Source organism: Protomyctophum bolini, assembly GCF_963924005.1.
Source record: "Protomyctophum bolini genome assembly, chromosome: 4".
Taxonomy (NCBI): Eukaryota; Metazoa; Chordata; class Actinopteri; order Myctophiformes; family Myctophidae; genus Protomyctophum; species Protomyctophum bolini.
Genome location: NC_137865.1, coordinates 52,420,911 through 52,446,679, shown reverse-complemented (window position 1 = coordinate 52,446,679; position 25,769 = coordinate 52,420,911). Strand labels below are relative to the sequence as shown.

Here is a 25,769-nt window from a genome sequence, read left to right as displayed (position 1 = left end):
GTCAGAAGGAGGAAAGCTCTGATCCATAGTGTTAGAAGGAGGAAAGCTCTGATCCATAGTGTTAGAAGGAGGAAAGCTCTGATCCATAGTGTCAGAAGGAGGAAAGCTCTGATCCATAGTGTTAGGAGGAAAGCTCTGATCCATAGTGTTAGGAGGAAAGCTCTGATCCATAGTGTTAGAAGGAGGAAAGCTCTGATCCATAGTGTTAGGAGGAAAGCTCTGATCCATAGTGTTAGAAGGAGGAAAGCAGGCTTTAGCTCTGATCCATAGTGTTAGAAGGAGGAAAGCTCTGATCCATAGTGTTAGAAGGAGGAAAGCTCTGATCCATAGTGTCAGAAGGAGGAAAGCTCTGATCCATAGTGTCAGAAGGAGGAAAGCTCTGATCCATAGTGTTAGGAGGAGGAAAGCTCTGATCCATAGTGTTAGAAGGAGGAAAGCTCTGATCCATAGTGTCAGAAGGAGGAAAGCTCTGATCCATAGTGTTAGGAGGAGGAAAGCTCTGATCCATAGTGTTAGAAGGAGGAAAGCTCTGATCCATAGTGTTAGGAGGAGGAAAGCTCTGATCCATAGTGTTAGAAGGAGGAAAGCTCTGATCCATAGTGTTAGAAGGAGGAAAGCTCTGATCCATAGTGTTAGAAGGAGGAAAGCTCTGATCCATAGTGTTAGAAGGAGGAAAGCTCTGATCCATAGTGTTAGAAGGAGGAAAGCTCTGATCCATAGTGTTAGAAGGAGGAAAGCAGGCTTTAGCTCTGATCCATAGTGTTAGAAGGAGGAAAGCAGGCTTTAGCTCTGATCCATAGTGTTAGAAGGAGGAAAGCTCTGATCCATAGTGTTAGAAGGAGGAAAGCTCTGATCCATAGTGTTAGAAGGAGGAAAGCAGGCTTTAGCTCTGATCCATAGTGTTAGAAGGAGGAAAGCAGGCTTTCAACATATCTTTTGTGCTAAAAACGAGGGGCTGCACAGCCTGCACTTCCGCGGTGTGAGGGGAAAGGATCACATTAAGTACCTTTCATTTATATATTGAACATTACATTTTTACATCATTTTTTGGCTGGTAAAAAGACGATTATTTGGAGACCGAAATGGTATTTTTAGGGCTGATAATTATGCTGATTCAGATTATACTACAGATTATATTGTGCATCCCTAGAAAGAACGCACTCCAATTCTTTAACTACTACTAGGAGACAGGTGTTACTGTACAATACAGGGAGACAGGTGTAGGAGAAAGGTGTTATTGTACAGTAGAAGGAGACAGGTGTAGGAGACAGGTGTTATTGTACAGTAGAGGGAGACAGGTGTAGGAGACAGGTGTTATTGTACAGTAGAGGGAGACAGGTGTAGGAGACAGGTGTGTTTTCATACCTGCATCCTTTCCCAGGCTTCAGTTTACATTTCTTGTTGTCAAGCTGGTTAGCATCGTAGCAGCACTGGTCTCTGCACTGGTCAGAATATCCACAGTCACACTCCTCTCCTGGTTCCACTAGTCCGTTACCACAGATAGGCTGACCACTCTCTGGAAAATATAAAAAATACTGTTAACACTAGTCCGTTACCACAGACCACTCTCTGGAAAATATAGAATATACTGTTAACACTAGACTGTTACCACAGATAGGCTGACCACTCTCTGACCACTGACCACTGTGCAGATTTATTTATTTATCTATTTCCCCCAGATGGTCTAAAAATGAGTTACTTTGACCAATGTATTACCAATCTTGTACACCATTGCTCACGAAAGCAACACCCATGACCCAATTATAGCCACTGCATCTAGCTTTTAATTAAAGTTCCCCGCGCATCGTTTTGGGATATTTTGGCCGATACGGGTATTACCCGGCGGTGTTGCCTCCCCTCCCCTCCCTCCCTCCTCATGGCTCTTCACAGACGGCACAGAGACAGCAGCCTCTCCGCTGAACGTGTCAGTGTTGCTGCCAGAACCTGGCTGATGTTCCCGACGCTGGTTTAAAGGTCTAGGGGGTTTAGAGGGTCTAGGGGGGTTAAGAGTAGGTTTAGGGTTTCTCACCAACGAAGCAGTTTCCCCTCTTCTTGTCCAGAACCTGGCTGATGTTCCTGACGCTGCACAGAGAGAACTTGTTGTTGTTCAGTTTGTCTCCCGACGTTGCTCTGGCGTACATGATGTAGTTTCCTTTCTCCTTCTTGTCCTGAAGTTTAGATTCTCCTGGAGTACACTCTGAGCCCGAGTCATGCTGAGAGCGCACACACACACACACACACACACACACACACACACACACACACACACACACACACACACACACACACACACACACACACACACACACACACACACACACACACACACACACACACACACACACACACACACACACACACACACACAATGTAGTTTCCAGTTTTATTGGTCAGTTTTTACGAATTTGTCCTGTTTTTGTGTCTTTGTTTTATGTTTGTTTTTTGTCTCAAAGGTATTTTAGTTTCTGTCTGTATTGTACCGTTGCTCCCCTTCCCCTTTCTCCAAGAGGACCACAAACGGCTTTCTTGTGACTATCCTTTTGAAATGTATTTTTCAATAAAGTAATCAATCAATCAATTCCTTTCTCCATCTTGTCCTGAAACTTCAACTCTCCTGGAGTACACTCTGAGTCATGCTGAGATTGAACACGCACTCACATACGCACTCACACGCGCACGCACGCACGCACGCACCCGCGCACGCACGCACCCACTCACACGCACTGGACTCACCGGGGAACCGAAGTTGTGTCCCACTTCGTGAGCGAAGGTGATGTGAGAGACTTTGGGAGGAACGTGGGAGGCGTAGTTCTGGACCGTGATGATCCCCGTGTTCAGAGACTTCTTCTTACCGTCCGAATACAGCTTGGACTTCTCACAGATCCCCCCCGAGCTGCCTGGATGAACACACACACACACACACAATACAGTTAAACTAGTCAAAATACAGCTTCACACAGATCCCCCCCGAGCTGCCTGGATGAACACACACACACACACACACACACACACACACACAATACAGTTAAATACAGTTAAACTAGTCAAAATACAGCTTCTCACAGATCCCCCCCGAGCTGCCTGGATGAACACACACACACAATACAGTTAAATACAGTTAAACTAGTCAAAATACAGCTTCACACAGATCCCCCCCGAGCTGCCTGGATGAACACACACACACACACACACACACACACAATACAGTTAAATACAGTTAAACTAGTCAAAATACAGCTTCTCACAGATCCCCCCGAGCTGCCTGGGTGAACACACACAATACTGTCATAATACACACACAATACTGTTAAATACAGTTAAACTAGTCAAAATACAGCTTCTCACAGATCCCCCCTGAGCTGCCTGGATGAACACACACACACACAATACAGTTAAATACACACACAATACAGTTAAATACACACACTATACAGTTAAACTAGTCAAAATACAGCTTCTCACAGATCCCCCCCCGAGCTGCCTGGTAGTAGAATATGGTTATGACCCAGGCTTGGTGAGGGTTAGGGTTAGGGGTCATGTTTACGGGGTTAGGGGTCATGTCCAGGCCAGACCCAGGACTCCGTCATCAAAGTCCCGGTCAGTGAACAGACAGTAGGGGGTAGGGTTAGGGGCTACGGGGTAGGGTTTAGGGGCTAGGGTTTAGGGCTAGGGGGTAGGGTTTAGGGCTAGGGGGTAGGGTTTAGGGGCTAGGGGGTAGGGTTTAGGGGCTAGGGGGTAGGGTTTAGGGCTAGGGGGTAGGGTTTAGGGGCTAGGGGGTAGGGTTTAGGGCTAGGGGTAGGGTTTAGGGCTACGGGGTAGGGTTTAGGGCTAGGGGCTAGGGTTTAGGGGCTAGGGGGTATGGTTTAGGGGGTAGGGTTTAGGGTGTATACCTGCGGGCGCTCCCACCCAGGCCAGCCCCAGGACTCCGTCATCAAAGTCCCGGTCAGTGAACAGACAGTAGGGGGTAGGGTTTAGGGCTACGGGGTAGGGTTTAGGGGGTATGGTTTAGGGGGTAGGGTCTACCTGCGGGCGCTCCCACCCAGGCCAGCCCCAGGACTCCGTCATCAAAGTCCCGGTCAGTGAAGACGTAGGCCAGACAGTAGTCGTCGTGGTTCTGTTCAGAGTTCAGCTCCAGAAACTTCTCCACTCCGATGTTGGCGAAGCGGAACGGGTTGGACCGGTCCCGCTCATCACTGGTAGTGTTGATCTGTCACACCGCGCACGCACGCACACACACACACACACACACACACACACACACACACACACACACACACACACACACACACACACACACACACACACACACACACACACACACACACACACACACACACACACACACACACACACACACACACAAAATGAATATATGGAAGTCTGGAGGCATGGTTGAGACAATGGGAACATTTAGGCTCAGACTCACCCTGATTATTTTAGGCTCAGACTCACCCTGATTATTTTAGGTTCAGACTCACCCTGATTATTTTAGGTTCAGACTCACCCTGATTATTTTAGGCTCAGACTCACCCTGATTATTTTAGGTTCAGACTCACCCTGATTCTTGTAGGCTCAGACTCACCCTGATTCTTGTAGGCTCAGACTCACCCTGATTATTTTAGGCTCAGACTCACCCTGATTCTTTTAGGCTCAGACTCACCCTGATTCTTGTAGGCTCAGACTCACCCTGATTATTTTAGGCTCAGACTCACCCTGATTCTTTTAGGCTCAGACTCACCCTGATTATTTTAGGCTCAGACTCACCCTGATTATTTTAGGCTCAGACTCACCCTGATTATTTTAGGCTCAGACTCACCCTGATTAATTTAGGTTCAGACTCACCCTGATTATTTTAGGCTCAGACTCACCCTGATTCTTTTAGGATCGGACTCACCCTGATTATTTTAGGTTCAGACTCACCCTGATTCTTTTAGGCTCAGACTCACCCTGATTCTTTTAGGATCGGACTCACCCTGATTATTTTAGGTTCAGACTCACCCTGATTCTTGTAGGCTCTGACTCACCCTGATTCTTTTCACCATGAAGCTGATGTTTCTGATTCCCATGAAGTCGGTTCCCTGATAGATGGCATCGATGGCTTTAACATGAGAGGAGATCTGAAATAATACAATTACAATTACAATACAATACTATTACATTACAATACAATACAATACAATCAGGGCTCCATGTGAGAGTTAAATTTGAACGAGGTCGCACCGGTGCTACTTATTGCTTTCACTCCCAGCCTCAACCATGAAGCACGGGCATTAGCGCGATAATAAAATATGACTTTATTCTCGCTCATTCCGCTCCTCCTCTCTCTCTTTCTCGCTCCCTCTCTCTCTCTCTCTCTGCCTGTCTGTCTGTCTGTCTGCACCGGTCTGCACACGACACGCGTGAGTTCAACAGCGGCGGCACGCTCACTGATCAACCCCGAAAAAAAATAAACTGATTTCAGCATCGGCTGTAGGCTACATAAGTTTCCCTGGAGCGCACACTTTTTTTTAACAACTGGTATGATGATGCATGCTGTGCATTGATGTCGCTGAATCCACGGAGACAGCAGACACAACATAATATGGGGGACTGCGCCTCGTCCCCGACCCCAAACACGGTAAACTTGTTGTTGAAAAATAGCTTTCAATAGCTTGTTATTTTGCGTCAAGTAGCGCTGTGTGCAGGCCATAGAGGCTTAGACTGTATGCAGGCCAGGCTACATACATGATCGCCTCGAACAAAATACATCTCCCACGTGAAATATGGATATTGACACGTACACTGACACTGTTACATCCTATATTCACTTCTGTGAAAGTGTTTGCATTCCCACAAGGACCATTACGGTCTTTAACAACAGCAAGCCCTGGTTCAACAATGAAGTGAGATCGCTTTGTAGGGAGAAACATGCTGCTTATAAACGTGGAGATATGGGGAATTATAAGAGACTGAAATATGAATTTCAGCGTGCCGTGTCTAAGGCTAAGGCCTCCTACAAAGTGAAGATTGAAAACAAACTGCAAGCAAATGACATCAAAGGTGTATGGCAGGGTTTGCAGGACATCACTGACTATAAAACCAAGCACCATGTTCCAGACCTGGACCCCTCCCTTCCTGGGAGGCTTAATGATTTTTATTGTCGGTTCGACAGTGAAGACCATCAGTCCCCCTCTTTTCCAAGAGAGCAGGGTGACTCTCCACCCAACATACATGAACATGATGTCAGACTGTTGCTCCGTCAGCAAAACCCCAGAAAGGCGGCAGGGCCTGATGGCGTGTCGTCTGCCACACTAAAGCACTGTGCCGACCAACTTGCACCTGTCCTCACTTCCATTTTCAACTGGTCACTTGAACTCTGTACTGTGCCTGCTTTAAATCTGCGGTTATCATTCCTGTCCCAAAGAAAAATAATATCACCTGTCTTAATGACTATAGGCCTGTTGCCCTAACATCTGTCATTATGAAAGTCTTTGAGCGACTGGTCTGTAAACACCTGTCCAGCATAGCACTAGATCCCCACCAATTTGCCTACAGAGCAAATAGGAGTGTAGATGATGCAGTGTCCCTCTGTCTGCACACTATTACCCAACATCTAGAATCCAGATCCACCTATGCTCGTGTACTTTTTGTTGACTTCAGCTCTGCATTTAATACAATAGTGCCGGGGAAGCTGATCTCAACCCTACAGGAGCTAGGCGTCAGTACACCTCTATGTAAATGGACCTTTAATTTTCTATGTGACAGGAAACAGGTGGTCAAAATAGGTGATCTCGTCTCGCTGTCGAGGCTCCTAAACACTGGGGCCCCCCAGGGGTGCGTCCTTTCTCGACTTCTGTACTCATTATACACTAATTTCTGTCAATCTCACTTTAGTACAGTTATGATGTATAAGTTTGCTGATGACACATCTTTAGTAGGTCTTATTACCAACGAGGTTGAAACCGACTACCGCAGAGCAGTAGGGGAGCTGGTGAGATGGTGTGAGAGTTACAACTTCATTCTAAACATCTCTAAAACCAAAGAGATGGGCCACTATTGAAAGTGTTCTCACCTTCTCCATGCTTGTCTGGTTTGGTCACACAACCTCTCAAGACAAATCAAAGCTGGAAAGAGTAGTACGTCGCGCATCAAAAAACATAGGATGCAGCCTCCGTACACTTTCCTCACTCTATTCCACCAGAATAATTAGGAAGGCAAATAAACTCCCATCCTGCACATCACCTCTTCAATCTCCTCCCATCAGGCAGGAGATATAGAAGTATCCAGAGCTCAACATGTCGCTTCAGGGATAGCACTTACCCCGTAGCCATTAGACATCTGAACTCATAGTATATGCATATAGCACTTTAAAAAAACTGAATGTAATTTCATATGCTGCTGGTTTTTGTTTTTGTATTGTACTGTCCTTCTTGTTTGTGTATCTATGGTTGACAAATTCCTATCAACTTGTTGACATGGCAAATAAATTATTGAATCTTGAATTGAATCTTGAAACCTGGTATATTCTTTGTCGTACGACGTGGTGTTGCATGCTGAAAATAGCAGATTTACAAGCTCACAACACGTCGCGTCCACCACACGTTGTGAGCTTGTAGATCAGCACATGGAAATATGCAGGCTGAGACGTTTAGAAACTTTCCCCTTCAGAATAAAAGCAGCTTTCACATGTTCATTCCATATAAAGAAAAGACAGGAAGAAAGTGGGCAAAGATGATGAATTCGGTGGCATTTCACATTGCAAAAGGGTTGTTACAAAGTCCAAGAGGCACGCTCCCGAAGCGCGTGCATGAGCGCATCCCGCAGGCATGTAGCGGGAGTGCGCCCACCTTTTCATTTATTTGATCAAACAACGTGAAGACAACAGACGGCGTTTTCTCCCGTCGGAGTTTATACAATACGAACTCACCACGGACATTCCCGTTCCTGTTCTTTACTTTCCTTTTACCTGTGTGCGTCATTGAACAGTGGTGAGTTGTGTTACATGTTGCTGTGATTTATTCCCGAGTGTAACTTTCTTTCTGTCACTTATATATGACCCGGTCAGTGCATACATGCGCTGATCTGCAACACGGACATGACGCTGTTTAGGCTGTCGTCGTTTATTTCCTGATATTGCAGCCTAGTTTTACCTGTCTGGATTATTCCATAGCATTTACCTGAGCTGTGTATTGTTTACAGTTTGTTTGGAATGTATGTTTACCGTCTAGATATTATTCCCCTCTTTACATGAGCGAGTGCTCTGCATCCGCGATGCAATCATTGCCAATAATTGCCAGCTGCTACAGAGGCCGCCTCGCGGGCGCTCTAGTTTAGTAACTTAAATGTAACTATGGTTTATGTAGTGATGGCTTGGAATGAAACTCCTGTGTTTTGAACATTATTAATAACTGCTGTATGTTTAGTAATGACTGCTATATGTGTAGTAAGTTATGAAGGTAACCACGGTGCTGAATGTGTATATTTTTGGTTAATTGTGTTTTATCTGATGTTCACCTGTTTATTCCTGTGTTAACTCTTTAGTACAGTATACAGAGCTGATTTATACCTTTCTGGGTTTATCCTGCAGAAACCACACACACACGCATAGAAACTACCTGTGCATTCTGTATGCTGTCCGCTACCACCTTAACTCCCATTAAACCGTTGGACTCTGTATCTTGCCTCATCGTCCAGTGTTCTGACCGACACTCCAGAGCGAGTACAAACTGTTTCCCCAGCACCTATCCTTTCCCCTATACCTTTATTTCATTGTGGTCCTTCGAGCCGGATAGCTGTGCTTACCCTGGGTTATAATGGAGTCTACCGGTCCTGAGACTGACGTCCCCGAACGGTCTGTTCGACCTAAACGTCTGACTCAACCCCCAAGCCACCTCACAGACTACGTTCTGGGACGCCTCAGACGTAAATCTGCACCCGATTTACATCATGTAGCACAGCATACAGATACGCCAGGAGAAGAAGGAGTAGAAGAGGAGTCCTCACTGAGGACGAACAATCTACTGAACTTATTCAACATGGCAGCATTAGTTGCATCGAGCGGTCATGATGACTACCTTGACGACCTTGAAGAGGCCCAACTCAGCTCCAGGTCGACCAGGCAGTCTGATAACCGGCCACCAAGAACGGTGGAAGAACGGGCCAGTTTGCCGCCAAACCAGCAAGCAGCCTCTAACGAGAGGTATGCTCTATCGGCCCAAGCAATGGCCTATGCACCTGTGATCAATCAACCCCATATGTCGACCCATCAGGAGTCCAGCGCTGTACGTGCAAGACATGTGCCTGCCGACAGAGGCTACGATCCTGCCCCCTACGTGGGAGGATACCATGAGTCCAGCGCTGACCATCCAAGGCATGCACCTGACAATAGAGGCTACGATCCTGCCTCCTACGGGAGAGCACATCGGGAACCAGAGGGACCTGCAGATGCCATGATGAAACAAATGGAGAGGATGATGCGTGAGCTGCAGACAATGAAGAGCCTCATGACATCCCCCTCTACACATTCCCCATACCATGATCAGCAACAGCCACCTCAGGGCTATCCGGTTCAGGCTAACCTTGCTGCCGCGGGAACCTATCAGTACGGTTCTTATCCTGCACCGCAGCTGCCTGACCACCAAGGCTGGTCTGCCTATCCGTCGCCACCTAGAGCGACGGCCTCATATCCCTGGTCTACTTCACGTCCTCAGCCTCCTATGTATCCTCAGGCAACGCATGCTCAATCAAGGCCTCCCACTCAGGCTTCTGCCTCCATGCGTACCCCTGCTCAAGCCCATACACCTCGAAGCAATCCCCAGCTATTGCCATCATCGGGTCATGAGAGGAGCTACCGTGGACCAAAGCCGAGCATACCGTGTTTCGTCCATCGGGACCCTGGAGAATTCGCCCGACTCAAGATCGCCTTGGAGAATCTCTTGCCACCCGACGGTACCGAGCTCTTCAAGTATCAAATCCTTGTGGACCACCTGAAGCTGGAGGACGCATGCCTTATTGCCGACTCTTACCTGAATTCAGCGACTCCATACACTGATACTATGTGGGCGTTAACTGAGAAATACGGGCAACCTCACATGCTGGCCTTGAAGAAGATAACCCAAGTGATGGATTCCCCTGACATAAGGCGGGGAGACACCGCAGCTTTTGAGAAGTTCGCTCTGCAGATCCGTGCCCTGGTGGGCATACTACAGACCCTCGGCCCCGAGGGGGATATCGAACTAAGCTGCGGGTCACATGTGGCAAGGCTCCTGGGGAAACTACCTACTGAGCTGCGTGCAGCCTTCCGCAGACAGATGTTTCACAAACCCGGGAACATCTACACCCTCCTTGAGTTCTCCCAGTGGCTCCAGTATGAAGCCTGGTGCCAGGGCAATGAGGAGCAGCCTAATGACAAGAAGGAGAAGCCTGTCTCCCACAAGCAGGCACAACGGAAGGAGCCTTTTGCCCATCCTAGGACAGCGACCATCCTCCACGGCGCTGAAAACCCCTCGCAAGCCAATCCTGCTCCATCCGTCAAATCCTCTACTGGGGAGAAAGGCAAGAAGAACAAGCCTAAACCGTTCTGCCCCTACTGCGACGGTACAGAGCACTTCCTCAGTCAGTGCGATACCTTCAAGTCCTTCACAATGGAGCAGATCGCCAAATGGCTAAAGGATAACAAGCGATGCCATAGATGTGGTCGAGCACACTCTCCTGAGCAGTGCAACCTGAAGAAGCCGTGTAACATCTGTCAGGAGAAGCACCTTCAGATTCTGCACAACGTGAATGCGAAGGATAACCCGGTCATAGCCGCCCAGACGTCCTTGTATCTGGGCCGGCCAGCCGACTGCAGCCGTGTCTTCCTGAAGGTCATCAGAGTCCAGCTACATTCTGAGAACCGCACCTTAGACACGTATGCAGTCCTTGACGACGGCTCCGAACGCACTGTGCTTCTATCTACTGCCGCTGCCGAACTGGGTCTGCGGGGCACCCCTGAAGATTTGCCTTTGAGAACGGTCAGGCAGGACATCGAGGTTATCCATGGAGCCAACGTCTCCTTCAAGATCTCTCCAGTTTCTCACCCTCAACAGCTATACCACATTGAGGGTGCCTTTACCTCCGAGAACCTGAGCCTTGCGGACCATTCCTATCCCGTGTCTGCCCTACAAAGGAAGTACAAGCACCTGAGGGGTTTGCCCCTGGAGTCCTTTGACGGAGTCAGCCCTCTACTGCTCATTGGCAGCGATCAGACCCACCTAATCACACCAATTGAGCCAGTGCGCTGCGGACCACCAGGGGGACCTGCAGCCATCAAGACTAACCTCGGATGGACCCTGCAGGGCCCAGCCAGGGAACTGCCACAGTACTGCCAGTCACAGAACTGCCTCTTTACTTCCACCAACCCTGCTACAACAGAACTTCTCCGTAATGTTGAGCGACTCTGGCAGGTTGATACGCTACCTTTTCGTAGTGAGAAGTTGGTGACACGGTCAAAGGAAGATCACGAGGCCATCGCTCTCCTGGAGAACAAAACGGTACGTGTCAACGTTGATGGTATCTACCGCTACGCCACGCCCATGCTCAGGAGGAAGACTGCACCCCACTTCCAAGCCTCTCCAGAAGCCGTAATGCCGAGTCTTAGGAGCACCGAGCGGCGGCTCATGAAGGACCCGGACAAGGCCACAGCTTACGAAGCTGAGATCAGCAAGCTTGAAGTCGCAGGCTCAGTCACCAAGCCGACCACTCCGGAGAGGGCGGACCAGGGGGAATCGTGGTTCATACCCCACCACATGGTGTCGCATAACCGGAAGAACCGCATCGTCTTCAATTGCTCTTATGTGTACAAAGGTCTGAACCTCAACGACGCTCTCCTCCCTGGACCTACCCTCGGTCCTTCTCTCCTGGGGGTGTTGCTACGCTTTCGTCAACACAGCGTAGCCATTAGCGGTGATATTAAGGGCATGTTTCATCAGGTCCGGCTCCTGCCCGAAGACAGGCCACTCCTAAGGTTTGTGTGGCGCGACCTCAAGAGAGACATGCCTCCTGACATCTACGAGTGGCAAGTGCTACCCTTCGGCACAACCTGCTCACCCTGCTGTGCCACCTTTGCCCTCCAGCGGCATGTTACTGACAACAGCAGCCCAGGTGAAGACGTCAGATTCTCCGTGGAAAGATGCTTCTACGTCGACAACTGCCTGCAGAGCCTACCCTCAGCAGAGGACGCCAGACAGTTGGTGGATAAGCTACGAGCTCTCCTCTCCTCTGGAGGGTTTGAGCTCAGACAGTGGACCAGCAACGTTCCCTCCGTGGTCAGTCACCTGCCCCAGGCAGCGCTCTCTAGCAATACAGAACTCTGGCTCTCCCAAGACCGTGTGGACATACAAGAGAGCACCCTTGGTCTGCAATGGCATTGCACTTCTGATGCCCTCGGCTACAAGCAGCGGACGGTGGACCACGGTCCACCTACCATGCGTAACGTATACCGCGTGCTGGCCAGCCAGTATGTCCCTTTGGGTCTCCTCCTTCCCTTCACCACGAGGGCCAAGGTCCTTGTTCAGCGCCTTTGGGACAAGCCGAGAGGATGGGACGACCCGCTGCTTCCTGAGGAGCTCTTGGCAGCATGGAACACCTGGGTAACCGAACTCTCTTCCCTGCCCAAGATAAGCCTGCCTCGCTGCTATGTTCCTGCCCGGATGGATCATCCAGATGCAACCCATGATGTCCACATCTTTTGTGACGCCTCTGAGCAGGCCTATGGCTCGGTGGCTTACCTACGCACTGAAGACCGTGAAGGCAACATCAACTTGGCATTCCTGATGGCCAGGTCAAGGGTCGCACCACGGAAGCAACATTCCATTCCTAGGCTGGAACTCTGTGCCGCTCTCACTGGGGCCCAGCTAGCCAAGTTGCTGAAGATTGAGCTCACTCTGCCTATCCGAGAGACCATACTCTGGACTGACTCGACAACAGTGCTCACCTGGCTGCAGTCCGACTCCTGTCGGTTTAAGGTCTTTGTGGGGACCAGGATAGCTGAGATGCAGGAACTCACAGGCTCTGAACCCTGGAGATACGTCAACTCAGCTGCCAACCCTGCTGACGATCTAACCAGAGGAAAACCCTTGGTGGACCTGGCTGGACTCAATCGATGGAGTGATGGACCTCCCTTCCTGTTGCAGCCACCAGCCGAGTGGCCCAAGTCTCCGGTGAGTGAGTCAGTCAAGGATACCTCAGAGCTTCGCCGATCCCTGTTCTGTGGGTTGACCGCTATTCGTCCAGACCCAGCTGTGCCGGATCCAGAAAAGTACGGCACATGGAAAGATTTGGTCAACGCCACGGCGGAGCAGCTCCACGGGGCGGCTGGCCAAGGGGCATCACCTTCCGCAGCCATGTACCAGCAGGCCGAAAGTCTCATCCTACAACGAGCTCAGATCGACTGCTTCCCTGATGACTACGCTCTACTGCGGGCAGGCAAGTCTGTGCCTACCACCAGTCGTCTTATCACCTTGTCCCCGGAGTTCGACACTGCCACTGGACTTATCAAAGTCGGAGGCAGGCTGCGCCGTGCAGAAGAGCTCGATCCTTCAGCAGCACATCCTGTCGTCCTGGATCCGCACCACCGTGTGGCTATGCTGCTGATCAGAGACTTTGACTGCCGACTACGTCATCCTGGGCCTGAGCGAGTCTTCGCTGAACTCAGGCGCTCCTTTTGGATTCTACGCGGACGCGAAGCCATCAGGAAACAACAACACTCCTGCCCAGAGTGCCAAAGATGGAGAGCTAAGCCTTCAGCTCCTTTCATGGCTGACTTGCCACCTGCCCGACTCCGCCTGTTCAAGCCGCCTTTCCATTCCACCGGCATGGACTGCTTCGGGCCCTTCCAGGTTAAGATAGGACGTCGGACAGAGAAGAGGTGGGGTCTCATTTTCAAATGTCTCACAACACGAGCCGTGCATCTGGAGCTCCTGACCTCCATCGACTCCGATGCCTTCCTCATGGCTCTCCGAAGGTTTACTGCTCGCCGTGGAACCCCGGCTGAGCTTTTTTCAGACCAGGGCACGAACTTCCGAGGGGCCGATAAGGAGTTGGCTACGGCCTTTGCGGATATGCACCCTGATTTGAAGGAGATCCTTGCCAAGAACCGGATTGAGTTCCATTTCAATCCACCAGCTTCCCCACACTTTGGAGGAGTGTGGGAACGTGAGATCCGCTCCGTTAAGTCTACACTCAGAGCCACGATCGGAGCGCAGACTGTCACAGAGGAGGTCCTCCGGACCGTCTTGATAGAGGTGGAAGGGATCCTGAATTCGAAGCCTTTAGGTTACGTCTCATCGGACATCTCTGACCTTGACCCTATCACCCCAAATCACCTTCTCATGGGGCGGCCTAGCAGTTCCCTACCTCCAGTGGTCTACCCGCAATCGGAGCTCCTGAGCCGTAAGCGCTGGAGGCAGAGCCAAGTCCTAACGGATCACTTCTGGTCTAGGTTTGTCAGGTACTACCTGCCAAGCCTGCAACCACGGCAGAAGTGGCAGAAGTCAACGGATAACCTCGCAGTGGACACCGTCGTTATGATGGCAGACCCTCAACTGCCTCGTGCACTTTGGTCCATCGGCCGTGTCACCAAAGTGAACCCTGGCGCAGATGGAAGAGTCAGATCAGCGGAAGTGAAGATCGGAGATCGTGTCTACACTCGCCCTGTCGTCCGGCTCATCGTTCTCCCTGAACTTCCTGACGACAGCCCCTCGCCTGGCGATTCATCCCTGCCTGCTCCTTAGGGAGCACAATTGCTACTCAATTGTGGGGGCGGCTGTTACAAAGTCCAAGAGGCACGCTCCCGAAGCGCGTGCATGAGCGCATCCCGCAGGCATGTAGCGGGAGTGCGCCCACCTTTTCATTTATTTGATCAAACAACGTGAAGACAACAGACGGCGTTTTCTCCCGTCGGAGTTTATACAATACGAACTCACCACGGACATTCCCGTTCCTGTTCTTTACTTTCCTTTTACCTGTGTGCGTCATTGAACAGTGGTGAGTTGTGTTACATGTTGCTGTGATTTATTCCCGAGTGTAACTTTCTTTCTGTCACTTATATATGACCCGGTCAGTGCATACATGCGCTGATCTGCAACACGGACATGACGCTGTTTAGGCTGTCGTCGTTTATTTCCTGATATTGCAGCCTAGTTTTACCTGTCTGGATTATTCCATAGCATTTACCTGAGCTGTGTATTGTTTACAGTTTGTTTGGAATGTATGTTTACCGTCTAGATATTATTCCCCTCTTTACATGAGCGAGTGCTCTGCATCCGCGATGCAATCATTGCCAATAATTGCCAGCTGCTACAGAGGCCGCCTCGCGGGCGCTCTAGTTTAGTAACTTAAATGTAACTATGGTTTATGTAGTGATGGCTTGGAATGAAACTCCTGTGTTTTGAACATTATTAATAACTGCTGTATGTTTAGTAATGACTGCTATATGTGTAGTAAGTTATGAAGGTAACCACGGTGCTGAATGTGTATATTTTTGGTTAATTGTGTTTTATCTGATGTTCACCTGTTTATTCCTGTGTTAACTCTTTAGTACAGTATACAGAGCTGATTTATACCTTTCTGGGTTTATCCTGCAGAAACCACACACACACGCATAGAAACTACCTGTGCATTCTGTATGCTGTCCGCTACCACCTTAACTCCCATTAAACCGTTGGACTCTGTATCTTGCCTCATCGTCCAGTGTTCTGACCGACACTCCAGAGCGAGTACAAACTGTTTCCCCAGCACCTATCCTTTCCCCTATACCTTTATTTCAAGGGTGCAGGAATTAGTGGGCACCTCAGTGTTAAATATCCTTATTGGCCATTAGGTTGAACATGCCCATGCAGAAGGTAAGGGGTGTGTCTCATTTCTGTTTCATATACAGTAGCCAAATGATAATAACGATATGGAAAAATGCACTATAGGTTAATTCATTATAATAATTTCCTATAGAATGTGTGAGTGAGAAATATAACATGTTATGTGCTTAATTTAAGGCATTTATGCTTCAGCCAAGAAAACCTTTGCTAGCCTTGGTGATAAGGTATTAATACAGCGCTGCGGCGCTATACAAAAATAAGTTGGTGCTACCTAATTTGTGGTGGCGCTACCAACTGAAAAGGTAGGTGGCACCAGTGCTACCTGTGAAAAAGTTAGTCTGGAGTAGAGTTCTCAAACTCTGCCCGAGCCCGACCCGACATTTTAGGGCCAGGCCGGGCCTAAAATGTATGCCAATCAGTAGGGCCGGGCCGGGCCTGGGGCTCCATGAAAAGAATATATATATTTAATTTGTTTAGAATAATAAAAATAATAGTTCTGTTCTGTCTGTTTGTGTATTTATCTATTATGAAGATGGTGCTGACGGGCGTTTCACTTTTACTCTGTGTAGAGTTCTCAAATTCTGCACAAACCCGACCAGGCCTGGGCCTAGGGCCTGATCAGTTAGGGCCCAGTCAGGGCCGGGCCTTAATTTTCGGGCCCGATGAGAACTCTAGTCTGGAGCCCTGAATACAATACAATACAATAACCAGGACGACGCCCTGAGGGCGAGGTCGCGTGCACGTATCCTCCGGGGTGACGGCAGACTGCTGGGCGAGCGCTGGCGCTTTGGAATGGGGGGGATCAGACCAACATGGAATGAATCCTACACTGGCCATATATGGAGCGTGTCTTGAGTGTACATCAGGGTTTGATGAGGTCAGATCAACATATGGAATGTGCGGCTGCACTAATAACTTTGGAGCAGCGGTCGCAACAATTCAATAACATACAATATACATTATGTGGAAGAGGGGTGTGTGTAGTGTGTGTGTGTGTAGTGTGTATGTGGAAGAGGGGTGTGTGTAGTGTGTGTGTGTGTAGTGTGTATGTGGAAGAGGGGTGTGTGTAGTGCGTGCGTACCTGGGCGATCACAGCCTCCCTGGTGTGATAGTATTTGTAGAACAGATGGTCGGTCTGGATGAAGAGCTGACAGGTGTTCTTCTCCACCTGAACCATCCTCCTCTTCCTCATTAGGACAGAGTCTGTCTGCTAAAAATATAATATACATTATCTATCTAATAACACTATCATTATAATGAACCATCTTCCTCTTCCTCATTAGGACAGAGTCTGTCTGCAAAAACACATTAAATATAATATACATTATCTAATTAATAACACTATCATTATCATGGACCATCCTCTTCTTCCTCATTAGGACAGAGTCTGTCTCTGAATGCTGATAGAATACATAACATATCATGCATTATCTAACATGTTATATTATTATATAGAATATAATTTTATAACATATCAATACATTATCCATCTAATAAAGTGATATATTCATCATCATATATTTTCGACCGCGGTCGAGATCATGGATTCCACAATGCCACGCCAGACTTCCCGGTCCTTCATTGCCACTCCCACTTCCTGCCTACTGAAGCACCGGTCCTTCATTGCCATTCCCACTTCCTGCCTACTGAAGCCACTGTGTCCCTAGCGATGACATCATGTGTCCCTATAGCGATGACATCATGTGTCCCTAGCGATGACATCAGGGAACGACATTTTTCTACCCCTGGTCCCCCCTCAGGCAGGACTCCAGAGAAGAAGGGAAGATATAACCTCATTGTTCTTCTGGATCGGACCAGTGAAGAAACACGGGGAAGGTTTCCGTATATTTGATTAGTCGATTATTAGATTAGCTCTTCCGAGACAGATTTTGCGCTGATATATTATTAGAGTGTCTCAGAATTCTAAACACATTAAATTAAGCAACATTACACTAGAAGTGTGATATTTATTTATCATAATGTATGCACGTTGCCTGCGTTGCCGTGCTCTGCTCGCCTCGCAGATATTTACTCAACAAGTGTAATAATTAGTGATCTGACCGATAATCCATATCGGTCAGATCCATATCGGTCAGATCCATATCGGTCGATCACTAGTAATAATAAGCATCAGATCCTTAAAGGTATATTCAGTGAGGGTTAGGGTCACTTAACCCTCTTATTGCCCTCAACGCTATTGACGTAATAATCGGGGGCTTAATGTAGCACAATGTAGCAACTTTTGGCTAGTTTGGCTAACGGCCGATGTAGCCAAATTCGTAGCGCGCCACTCGGTCTGCTATTTTTGAGAAATCTGAAACATAGCTTTTTCAGAAAACTGTCAGGATGTAGAAGACATTTGTAGAATCTGATCTCAGGTCAAAATGGGTTAAACAGACCTGAGGTTCTATATGTTGTTCAGGTCCAACAGGTGGCTCTACAGCCGGTTCTGGAGGTTTTTCAGGTCCAACTGGTTTCTCTACAGCAGGTTCTACAGCCTCTTCAGGTCCAACAGGTTTCTCTGCAGCAGGTTCTAGAGGCTCTTCAGGTCCAACAGGTTTCTCTACAGCAGGTTCTAGAGGCTCTTCTACTCCAGAATTCTGGAATTTCCTCATCCTCTCGAACACTGAACTGTCAGCACAGCCTCCCTCGGGTCCGTACTTATGTGGATAATCTGATGAGGAGCACATTAAGAATAAAGAAAAGAAAAACTATTGAATTCCCAAGGGGCATCCATTACTTAGTAGGCAATTAGACGTCTTGACGTTTTTGGCTACTAAACAGTTTTAACATGGTATTTAACATGGTATTTAACATGGTATTGGACCGTAGACTGTAAAAAATATGGACAAAGCGTTCCGCGGGTCTAACATGAACGTAAAATGAAGCCTGTCTCTATGTGTCAGTCCTTGCCATGGAGGCAGCCATCTTTCTAGATCCGGGCCCAGGCCCAGCTGGCCCATTGGCTGGCCCAGACAACGAGGCAGGACTTCCCCCCTTCTTCTTCGTTGGTTTTTATTTTGACTCGAGTGGGTGGGGGATCCCGTTCATAGACTGTAACGGTAGCCACGCCCCTCAGAACATGCGCGACTTTATGGTCATTTTTTTTATACATGGGACCATAATTTTCCAAAAAGAATATTATGACATTAGAAATGAGACTTTAAACTAGTGACTGGAAGCAGAAAGTATTCATGACCATGTTTATTAAGGTAATACAGTCTAGGTGAAGTTGGGCCCAAATACATGGACTTCTATGGGGCTATGGGTTTTTCTGGGTCCAGTGATGGCGCCACAACAGGCCATTATATGAACTTTCATTTCCTTAGTGGCTTCACAAAATATCTGTCTGACTGCCCCCCTGTATTGGACTCACTGATGTCGTCTTCGTGGTAGATCACAGAGTGAAACGGGACATCCTTGTCCTTCAGGTGTCTTTCTGCCGGCTCAACGTAGAACGTTCCCTGGAACGTCTGGATGAATCCCTCGAACCTCCCGTCCACCACAGAGCCGTGGCTCAGGGTGCCTTTTTCCCCTGAAATGACAATGTAGACATTTAGTCTATAGGGTGCCTTTTCCCCCTGAAATGGCAATGTAGACATTTAGTCTATAGGGTGCCTTTTCCCCCTGAAATGACAATGTAGACATTTAGTCTATAGGGTGCCTTTTTCCCCTGAAATGACAATGTAGACATTTAGTCTATAGGGTGCCTTTTCCCCCTGAAATGACAATGTAGACATTTAGTCTACCCTGAAATGACACTATAGATATTTAGTCTATAGGGTGCCTTTCTCCCCTGAAATGACACTATAGATCTATCCAGTGTAGATGTGCGATGTATCGTATGGAAGCTCTTCTTCAGTATAGATATATAGTATAGAGAACCCACCATAGATCTGTCCAGTGTAGATATAGATAGTATAGACCGATTCCGTAGCGGGTCTCATGGTCGCAGCCTACGTATTTCCTGTAGGCGGACTCGACGTAGCTGCGGGTTTAAACCCTCACCAGGCGCACCTCTTCCACTACAGTGAACGGCAGAGTGACTGGTGTTAGTTTGCCTCAAACTTTACTCTTTTACCTGCTTTTTTACTAACACTAACATTACAAAGATGTCCAGAACATCGAGATGAACCTGTGTAGTTTATGGCTGCTCCAACAGTAGTGGCAACATAAAAAATAAATAAATACGGAATGTCAAAATATCCACCGCGGTGGCTGAGACCAGAGCCATTGAGTAATGGTTGAGACAAAGCAGTGAAAGGTCCTGAAAGATACATAATTTCAGTCTTACCCAATACCCAATCTTTCTGTTTTATGAACACAAGGCTGCTGTATTTTATACCTCATACTAAGCATTTAAAGTATGAGGTATAAAGTACAGCAGCCTTGTGTTAATAAAACAGAAAGATTTGGTATTGGGTAAGACTGGCGTTATGTATCTTTCACTGCTTCGTCTCAACCATTACTCAATGGCTCTGGTCTCAGCCACCGCGGTGGATATTAGACATTCCGTTTTTTGTTTTTTTTATGTTGCCACTACTGTTGGAGCAGCCATAAACTATACACAGGTTCATATCGATGTTCTGGGCATCTTTGTAATGTTAGTGTTAGTAAAAAAGCAGGTAAAGGAGTAAAGTTTGAGGCAAACTAACATCAGTCACTCTGCCGTTCACTGTAGTGGAAGAGGTGCGCCTGGTGAGGGTTTAAACCCCGCAGCTACGTCGAGTCCGCCTACAGGAAATACGTAGGCTGCGACCATGAGACCCGCTACGGAATCGGTCTATAGAGAACCCACCATAGATCTGTCCAGTATAGATATAGATAGCATAGAGAACCCACCATAGATCTGTCCAGTATAGATGTGAGAGGTATCGTAAGGAAGCTCTTCTCCAGACATCTCCACCTTCAGGTCAGGATGGAATAACGACGTGTCTCTCTTCATCCTCAGGTTGAAATGTCTGGAAGATCACAATAATAATGAATAATGCATAAGGCGGTGTCTCTCCAATCATAATAATAATTAATTATTCTCTCTCCAATGTCGGCTCCATTCACTGTCATGTAATTAATGAACTGGTCCAGACAATCTGCATGTAGTATGAATGAATAAATAAATAAATAAACCAACAGATAAACAGTACCAACCTGCCGTGGGCGTGGAAGTCTAGATGCAGGAACTGCTCGTGGTGCGACAGCGCCCTCCTGGCTCTCTGGTGGTTACTGTGTACTTCGTCCGTGTCGTACGACAGACCCTCGTAGTGACGGACATACTTGTTGAGAGGATTCCCATAGTAGCCTGGTTACCATGGAAACAACAAACACAGTAGCCTGGTTACCATGGAAACAACAAACACAGTAGCCTGGTTACCATGGAAACAACAAACACAGTAGCCTGGTTACCATGGAAACAACAAACACAGTAGCCTGGTTACCATGGAAACAACACACACAGTAGCCTGGTTACCATGGAAACATGGTAAAAGTGCTAAATGAGTGACTTTGAGAGCTGTTCCCCCGTTACAATGGAAGTCAATGAGCGACTATTTTTATTTCTTAAATTGCTAATAAACAACACAACGGAGCGAAATAACTCATGGAATGGACCAGTTTGCCCATAATAAGGTAAGAAAACAACCCAAACCTCTAAAAAAGTGGTCTTACCCTTTAATGGTAAATGGTGCATGTATATAGCGCCTTTATCCAAATCTATTTGCGTAGATTGTGCATTACATTCACCCATTCACACACACAGTCTATCCCTGTATGGAATGTGATATAATATAATACTATTTATTTATAATGTCTATCCTTGTATGCCGAATACAAATATGTATTTGGCTCACAATCCCATTTCATTTCCTACATTAAACAGTAGTGCGTGTGTGTGTGTGTGTGTGTGTGTGTGTGTGTGTGTGTGCGTTCGCTCGTGTGTGACAGAAAGAGAGCCATTGTAAACATGAAGCTGAACATCACATCAATCAGCCTTTGTTCTGTTCACACTTCAGAGGAAGATTATAATTTTTATCCCACGATTTTGCAACCCATTTTTTTTCACCCAGTGTCAATTATCTAATGCAATCCTGGGCGCTACACTTCCTCTGCCAACCTGGGGGGCAGCAGACTGACCTCATGCTTCCTTCTATACATGAGGAGTCCAAGCTGCTTCTTTTCACCTGACAGGGGGGAGTTTCCCCGGCCGGACGTAGCGCATGGAAGGAACACGTTATTCCAACCAGTTCCTTTCCCCTCCATCAGGCTGGCCAGGGGGAGGCAGTTTAGAGACCAGGATTACTGCATGTTTTTGTGAGGGTACCTACCCTAGGGCGCCCTTAGCGCCCACAGCGGGAATCGAACCTTCTAGCTGTGAGGCCACAGCACACCGACTGTGCCACCGTGCCCCCTGTATGTTGTATGATTAACAAGCCACTTATATCCAACTGTAATGTTTATACATGTTTAACAAGCCACTCATATGTAAAGATTAAAGCACTGATTCAGAATGCTAGACTCACACGAGCATAGGGGTGTCAGCTTATGCTGTCTAAAACATGTAAACAATGTAACTAGTGGTATAGTTGACATCAGAGACACATATTTCCCACAGATTACTCACACCCAAACTGAGTTATTTCCCACAGATGAGTGAGATGACAGTATAAGGGCCGATTCATACTCCTATTTTAGAGCCGAATAAAAGTCGTTTCGGCGCTGTAGAGCCTACAATTTGACGTCATTTGAGGTTCGGGGGGGCGGGTACCGTCGTAAAGTCGGCTCTTCGGTGCTACTGAAAATTTCTGACGAGCCGAAATCATTTCGGCACTACAGCGCCGAAATGGGAGTATGTATCGGCCCTGACACACACCCAAACCCTAACACTAACTAACTACTAACTACTAAACTTAAATAACACACATCCACAGTGAGTTTGAAACTATGACAAAAAACACTCCTGTACCTATTGTGAGAAATACAACAATGTACAAACACAGCAGCAAGGTGTATGAACTGTGACAAAATAAGCCAAGGGAATACAACCACCCTAAGAACTACCATCTGTACCCAGTAACCTACTGCACATGTAAACAATGGAATACAACCACCATAAGAACTACTATCTGTACCACTACCCAGTAGACCTACTGCACATGTAAACAGAGCTGCTACTTTTAAACACATCTTAAATCTGAGTGGTTTTTTTCTCCGTATATTACTCCCAAAGTGACGAAATGTGTTTCAAAATATCTTTATACCCTGTTATAAACTTAACAGTAATAACATATAACGATGCAATAGCTCTGTTTACACAATGCTGTACCTCCAACTGTATATACTTTATGTTTACACAATGCTGTACCTCCAACTGTATATACTTTATGTTTACACAATGCTGTACCTCCAACTGTATATACCTTGTTTACACAATGCTGTACCTCCAACTGTATATACTTTATGTTTACACAATGCTGTACCTCCAACTGTATATACTTTATGTTTACACAATGCTGTACCTCCAACTGTATATACTTTGTTTACACAATGCTGTACCTCCAACTGTATATACTTTATGTTTACACAATGCTGTACCTCCAACTGTATATACTTTATGTTTACACAATGCTGTACCTCCAACTGTATATACTTTGTTTACACAATGCTGTACCTACAACTGTAGCCTATATACTTTGTTTACACAATGCTGTACCTCCAACTGTATATACTTTATGTTTACACAATGCTGTACCTCCTCCAACTGTATATACTTTATGTTTACACAATACTGTACCTCCAACTGTATATACTTTATGTTTACACAATGCTGTACCTCCTCCAACTGTATATACTTTGTTTACACAATGCTGTACCTCAAACTGTTTAATTCCCCATTTTCAACAGTTTGTATTGTATTTTGACACTTGCTTTAATGTAAACGCATGTTTTCTCATATCAATAAAGCTCCTTTGAACTGAGTTGAGTTGTAAGACACGGTCAACGGTAATAAAGAAGACATGTTAACAGATGATAATGTTCATCATTGAGTTGTTATGAAGCAGTTACACCAAACTGTGTGACCCATCGAATTCCGTGACTCCAGGGGGTCGCTCAGCTGTTGTCGGACTGTTGTTTTATTTGATGCAATCCCCCACCACCACCTCTAGTATATCATAATGGTATTTAAAATAGGCCTACTGGTTTTAATATAATATGATCAATGCGAAAAGCAGCCTCTCGGGTCACACATTTCGACATGTCACTAATATCTGCATAACACCGTGGAGGCGTCATCTCCTCACAGCAATGAGCTGTTTTTAGATTTAACACAAACAACAAGACTAACGTCCATCCTCTCCTCCTGGTCCATTCCACCAATAACTAGATTAATTACATTCAATTCAATTCAATTCAAAGGAGCTTCATTGCCGAGAGATGACATACATAATACATATACGCCTGCATCCATTACTGCCAAAGCAGAAAAGTGGAACAATACAATCCAAACTAAATGTATGAAAGCTACAGCTGGAAGTCCAGAATCTCCAAGTAAATCAGTGTCTGTGTCAGGAGATCACCGGATGCAGAGAGTGGAGGAAAACACACAAGAATCACCCTTCACAACAAGCTGGGCCGTTACCATGTAGCATAGCATCCTATAGTCTGCTGCTGCTATCCCGTTAGCATGTAGCATCCTGCTGTGTTTCTACACAGTGAACTATCTGCTGCTATCCCGTTAGCATGTAGCATCCTGCTGTGTTTCTACACAGTGAACTATCTGCTGTTAGCCCGTTAGCATGTAGCATCCTGCTGTGTTTCTACACAGTGAACTATCTGCTGTTAGCCCGTTAGCATGTAGCATCCTGCTGTGTTTCTACACAGTGAACTATCTGCTGTTAGCCCGTTAGCATGTAGCATCGTCTTGTTGTTTGGACTCACCTTGTGTGAGATGAACGACAGACAGCAGTAAAGATGCTTTGATGAGAGCATGAGGTGATAAATCCATCTTTACAGCATTCATGAATATTCATGTGTGTTTATTGTTGTGTTAAAACAAAGAAAGAATCCCTGATCCTCCATCAACAGCCAGCCTCCCTGTCCCCTCTCCACCCTGCCTGGGGTAATTATTTTACCCTGAAACCCTCCCTGTCCCCTCTCCAGTCTCCACCCTGCCTGGGGTAATTATTTTACCCTGAACACCCTCCCTGTCCCCTCTCCACCCTGCCTGGGGTAATTATTTTACCCTGAACACCCTCCCTGTCACCTCTCCACCCTGCCTGGGGTAATTATTTTACCCTGAAACCATAAAGCCTTCCTCCATCAACAACCAGCCTCTCATCCATCTTATTCACACTGTCTAAAACGTGTTATATCTACTTCAAATCTAGTCACTGTTTCTGATAAAACAGCTATATTTTAAAGATGGCATTAATTCATGCTAGGTCTGTGTCCAATAAGACATTTATATTACGGGATTCTTTCTCATCTCATAAATTAGACTTCCTTTTTCTCACCGAGACGTGGTTATTAAAATAGGGTGCATTTTGCATCCCAAAACACATTTATAGTTAAGGGACGCAATAAAACAACGACCTCTGCATCCACGGGATGCACTACTGTACTGTTTTTTATTCTAGTTTTTATTTTGCTAGCTTTAGTTATAATAATTTCTTCTTGTTTTCCACATAAATATAACCAGATTATAACCATATAAAATCAAATGGGAGTTGAATGCTGCAATTTGTAAAAATTGCAAAATATGACTCCTAACGTGTACTGTACATATAGATATGTAGGCATATCCTGACATTTTCAACGACCTAGTGAATTCTCCAGATGAGTATTAATGCGTCTCGCAAGATGCTGTTTGAATCATTTCCCACAAATACATAGCCTATAAAATGAAACACAACAAATATATCTGGGTATTGAAAACCTCAAGGGATG

At 46.7% G+C, this 25,769-nt stretch overlaps 1 protein-coding gene across 2 annotated transcripts in view; it reads right to left on the bottom strand.

Annotated features, from left to right (window-relative positions):
- The window catches only part of LOC308313772 (disintegrin and metalloproteinase domain-containing protein 10-like), a 38,329-nt gene extending 13,398 nt beyond the window's left edge, over positions 1-24,931 (bottom strand). Inside the window, exons 1-11 of one of the 2 annotated variants that reach the window (XM_080761075.1) lie at positions 24,762-24,931; positions 20,979-21,129; positions 20,673-20,791; positions 19,207-19,365; positions 18,230-18,504; positions 16,912-17,040; positions 5,025-5,117; positions 4,024-4,207; positions 2,734-2,897; positions 2,030-2,213; positions 1,366-1,516 (exon numbers count right to left, since the gene is read on the bottom strand). In XM_080761075.1, coding sequence (XP_080617201.1) covers positions 1,366-1,516; positions 2,030-2,213; positions 2,734-2,897; positions 4,024-4,207; positions 5,025-5,117; positions 16,912-17,040; positions 18,230-18,504; positions 19,207-19,365; positions 20,673-20,791; positions 20,979-21,129; positions 24,762-24,843 — 1,691 coding nt within the window. In that variant the 5' untranslated portion in view covers positions 24,844-24,931. The remainder of the gene's footprint in view (positions 1-1,365; positions 1,517-2,029; positions 2,214-2,733; positions 2,898-4,023; positions 4,208-5,024; positions 5,118-16,911; positions 17,041-18,229; positions 18,505-19,206; positions 19,366-20,672; positions 20,792-20,978; positions 21,130-24,761) is intronic. The other variant, XM_080761076.1, reaches the window with a different exon arrangement.
- Positions 24,932-25,769: the final 838 nt, after the last annotated feature.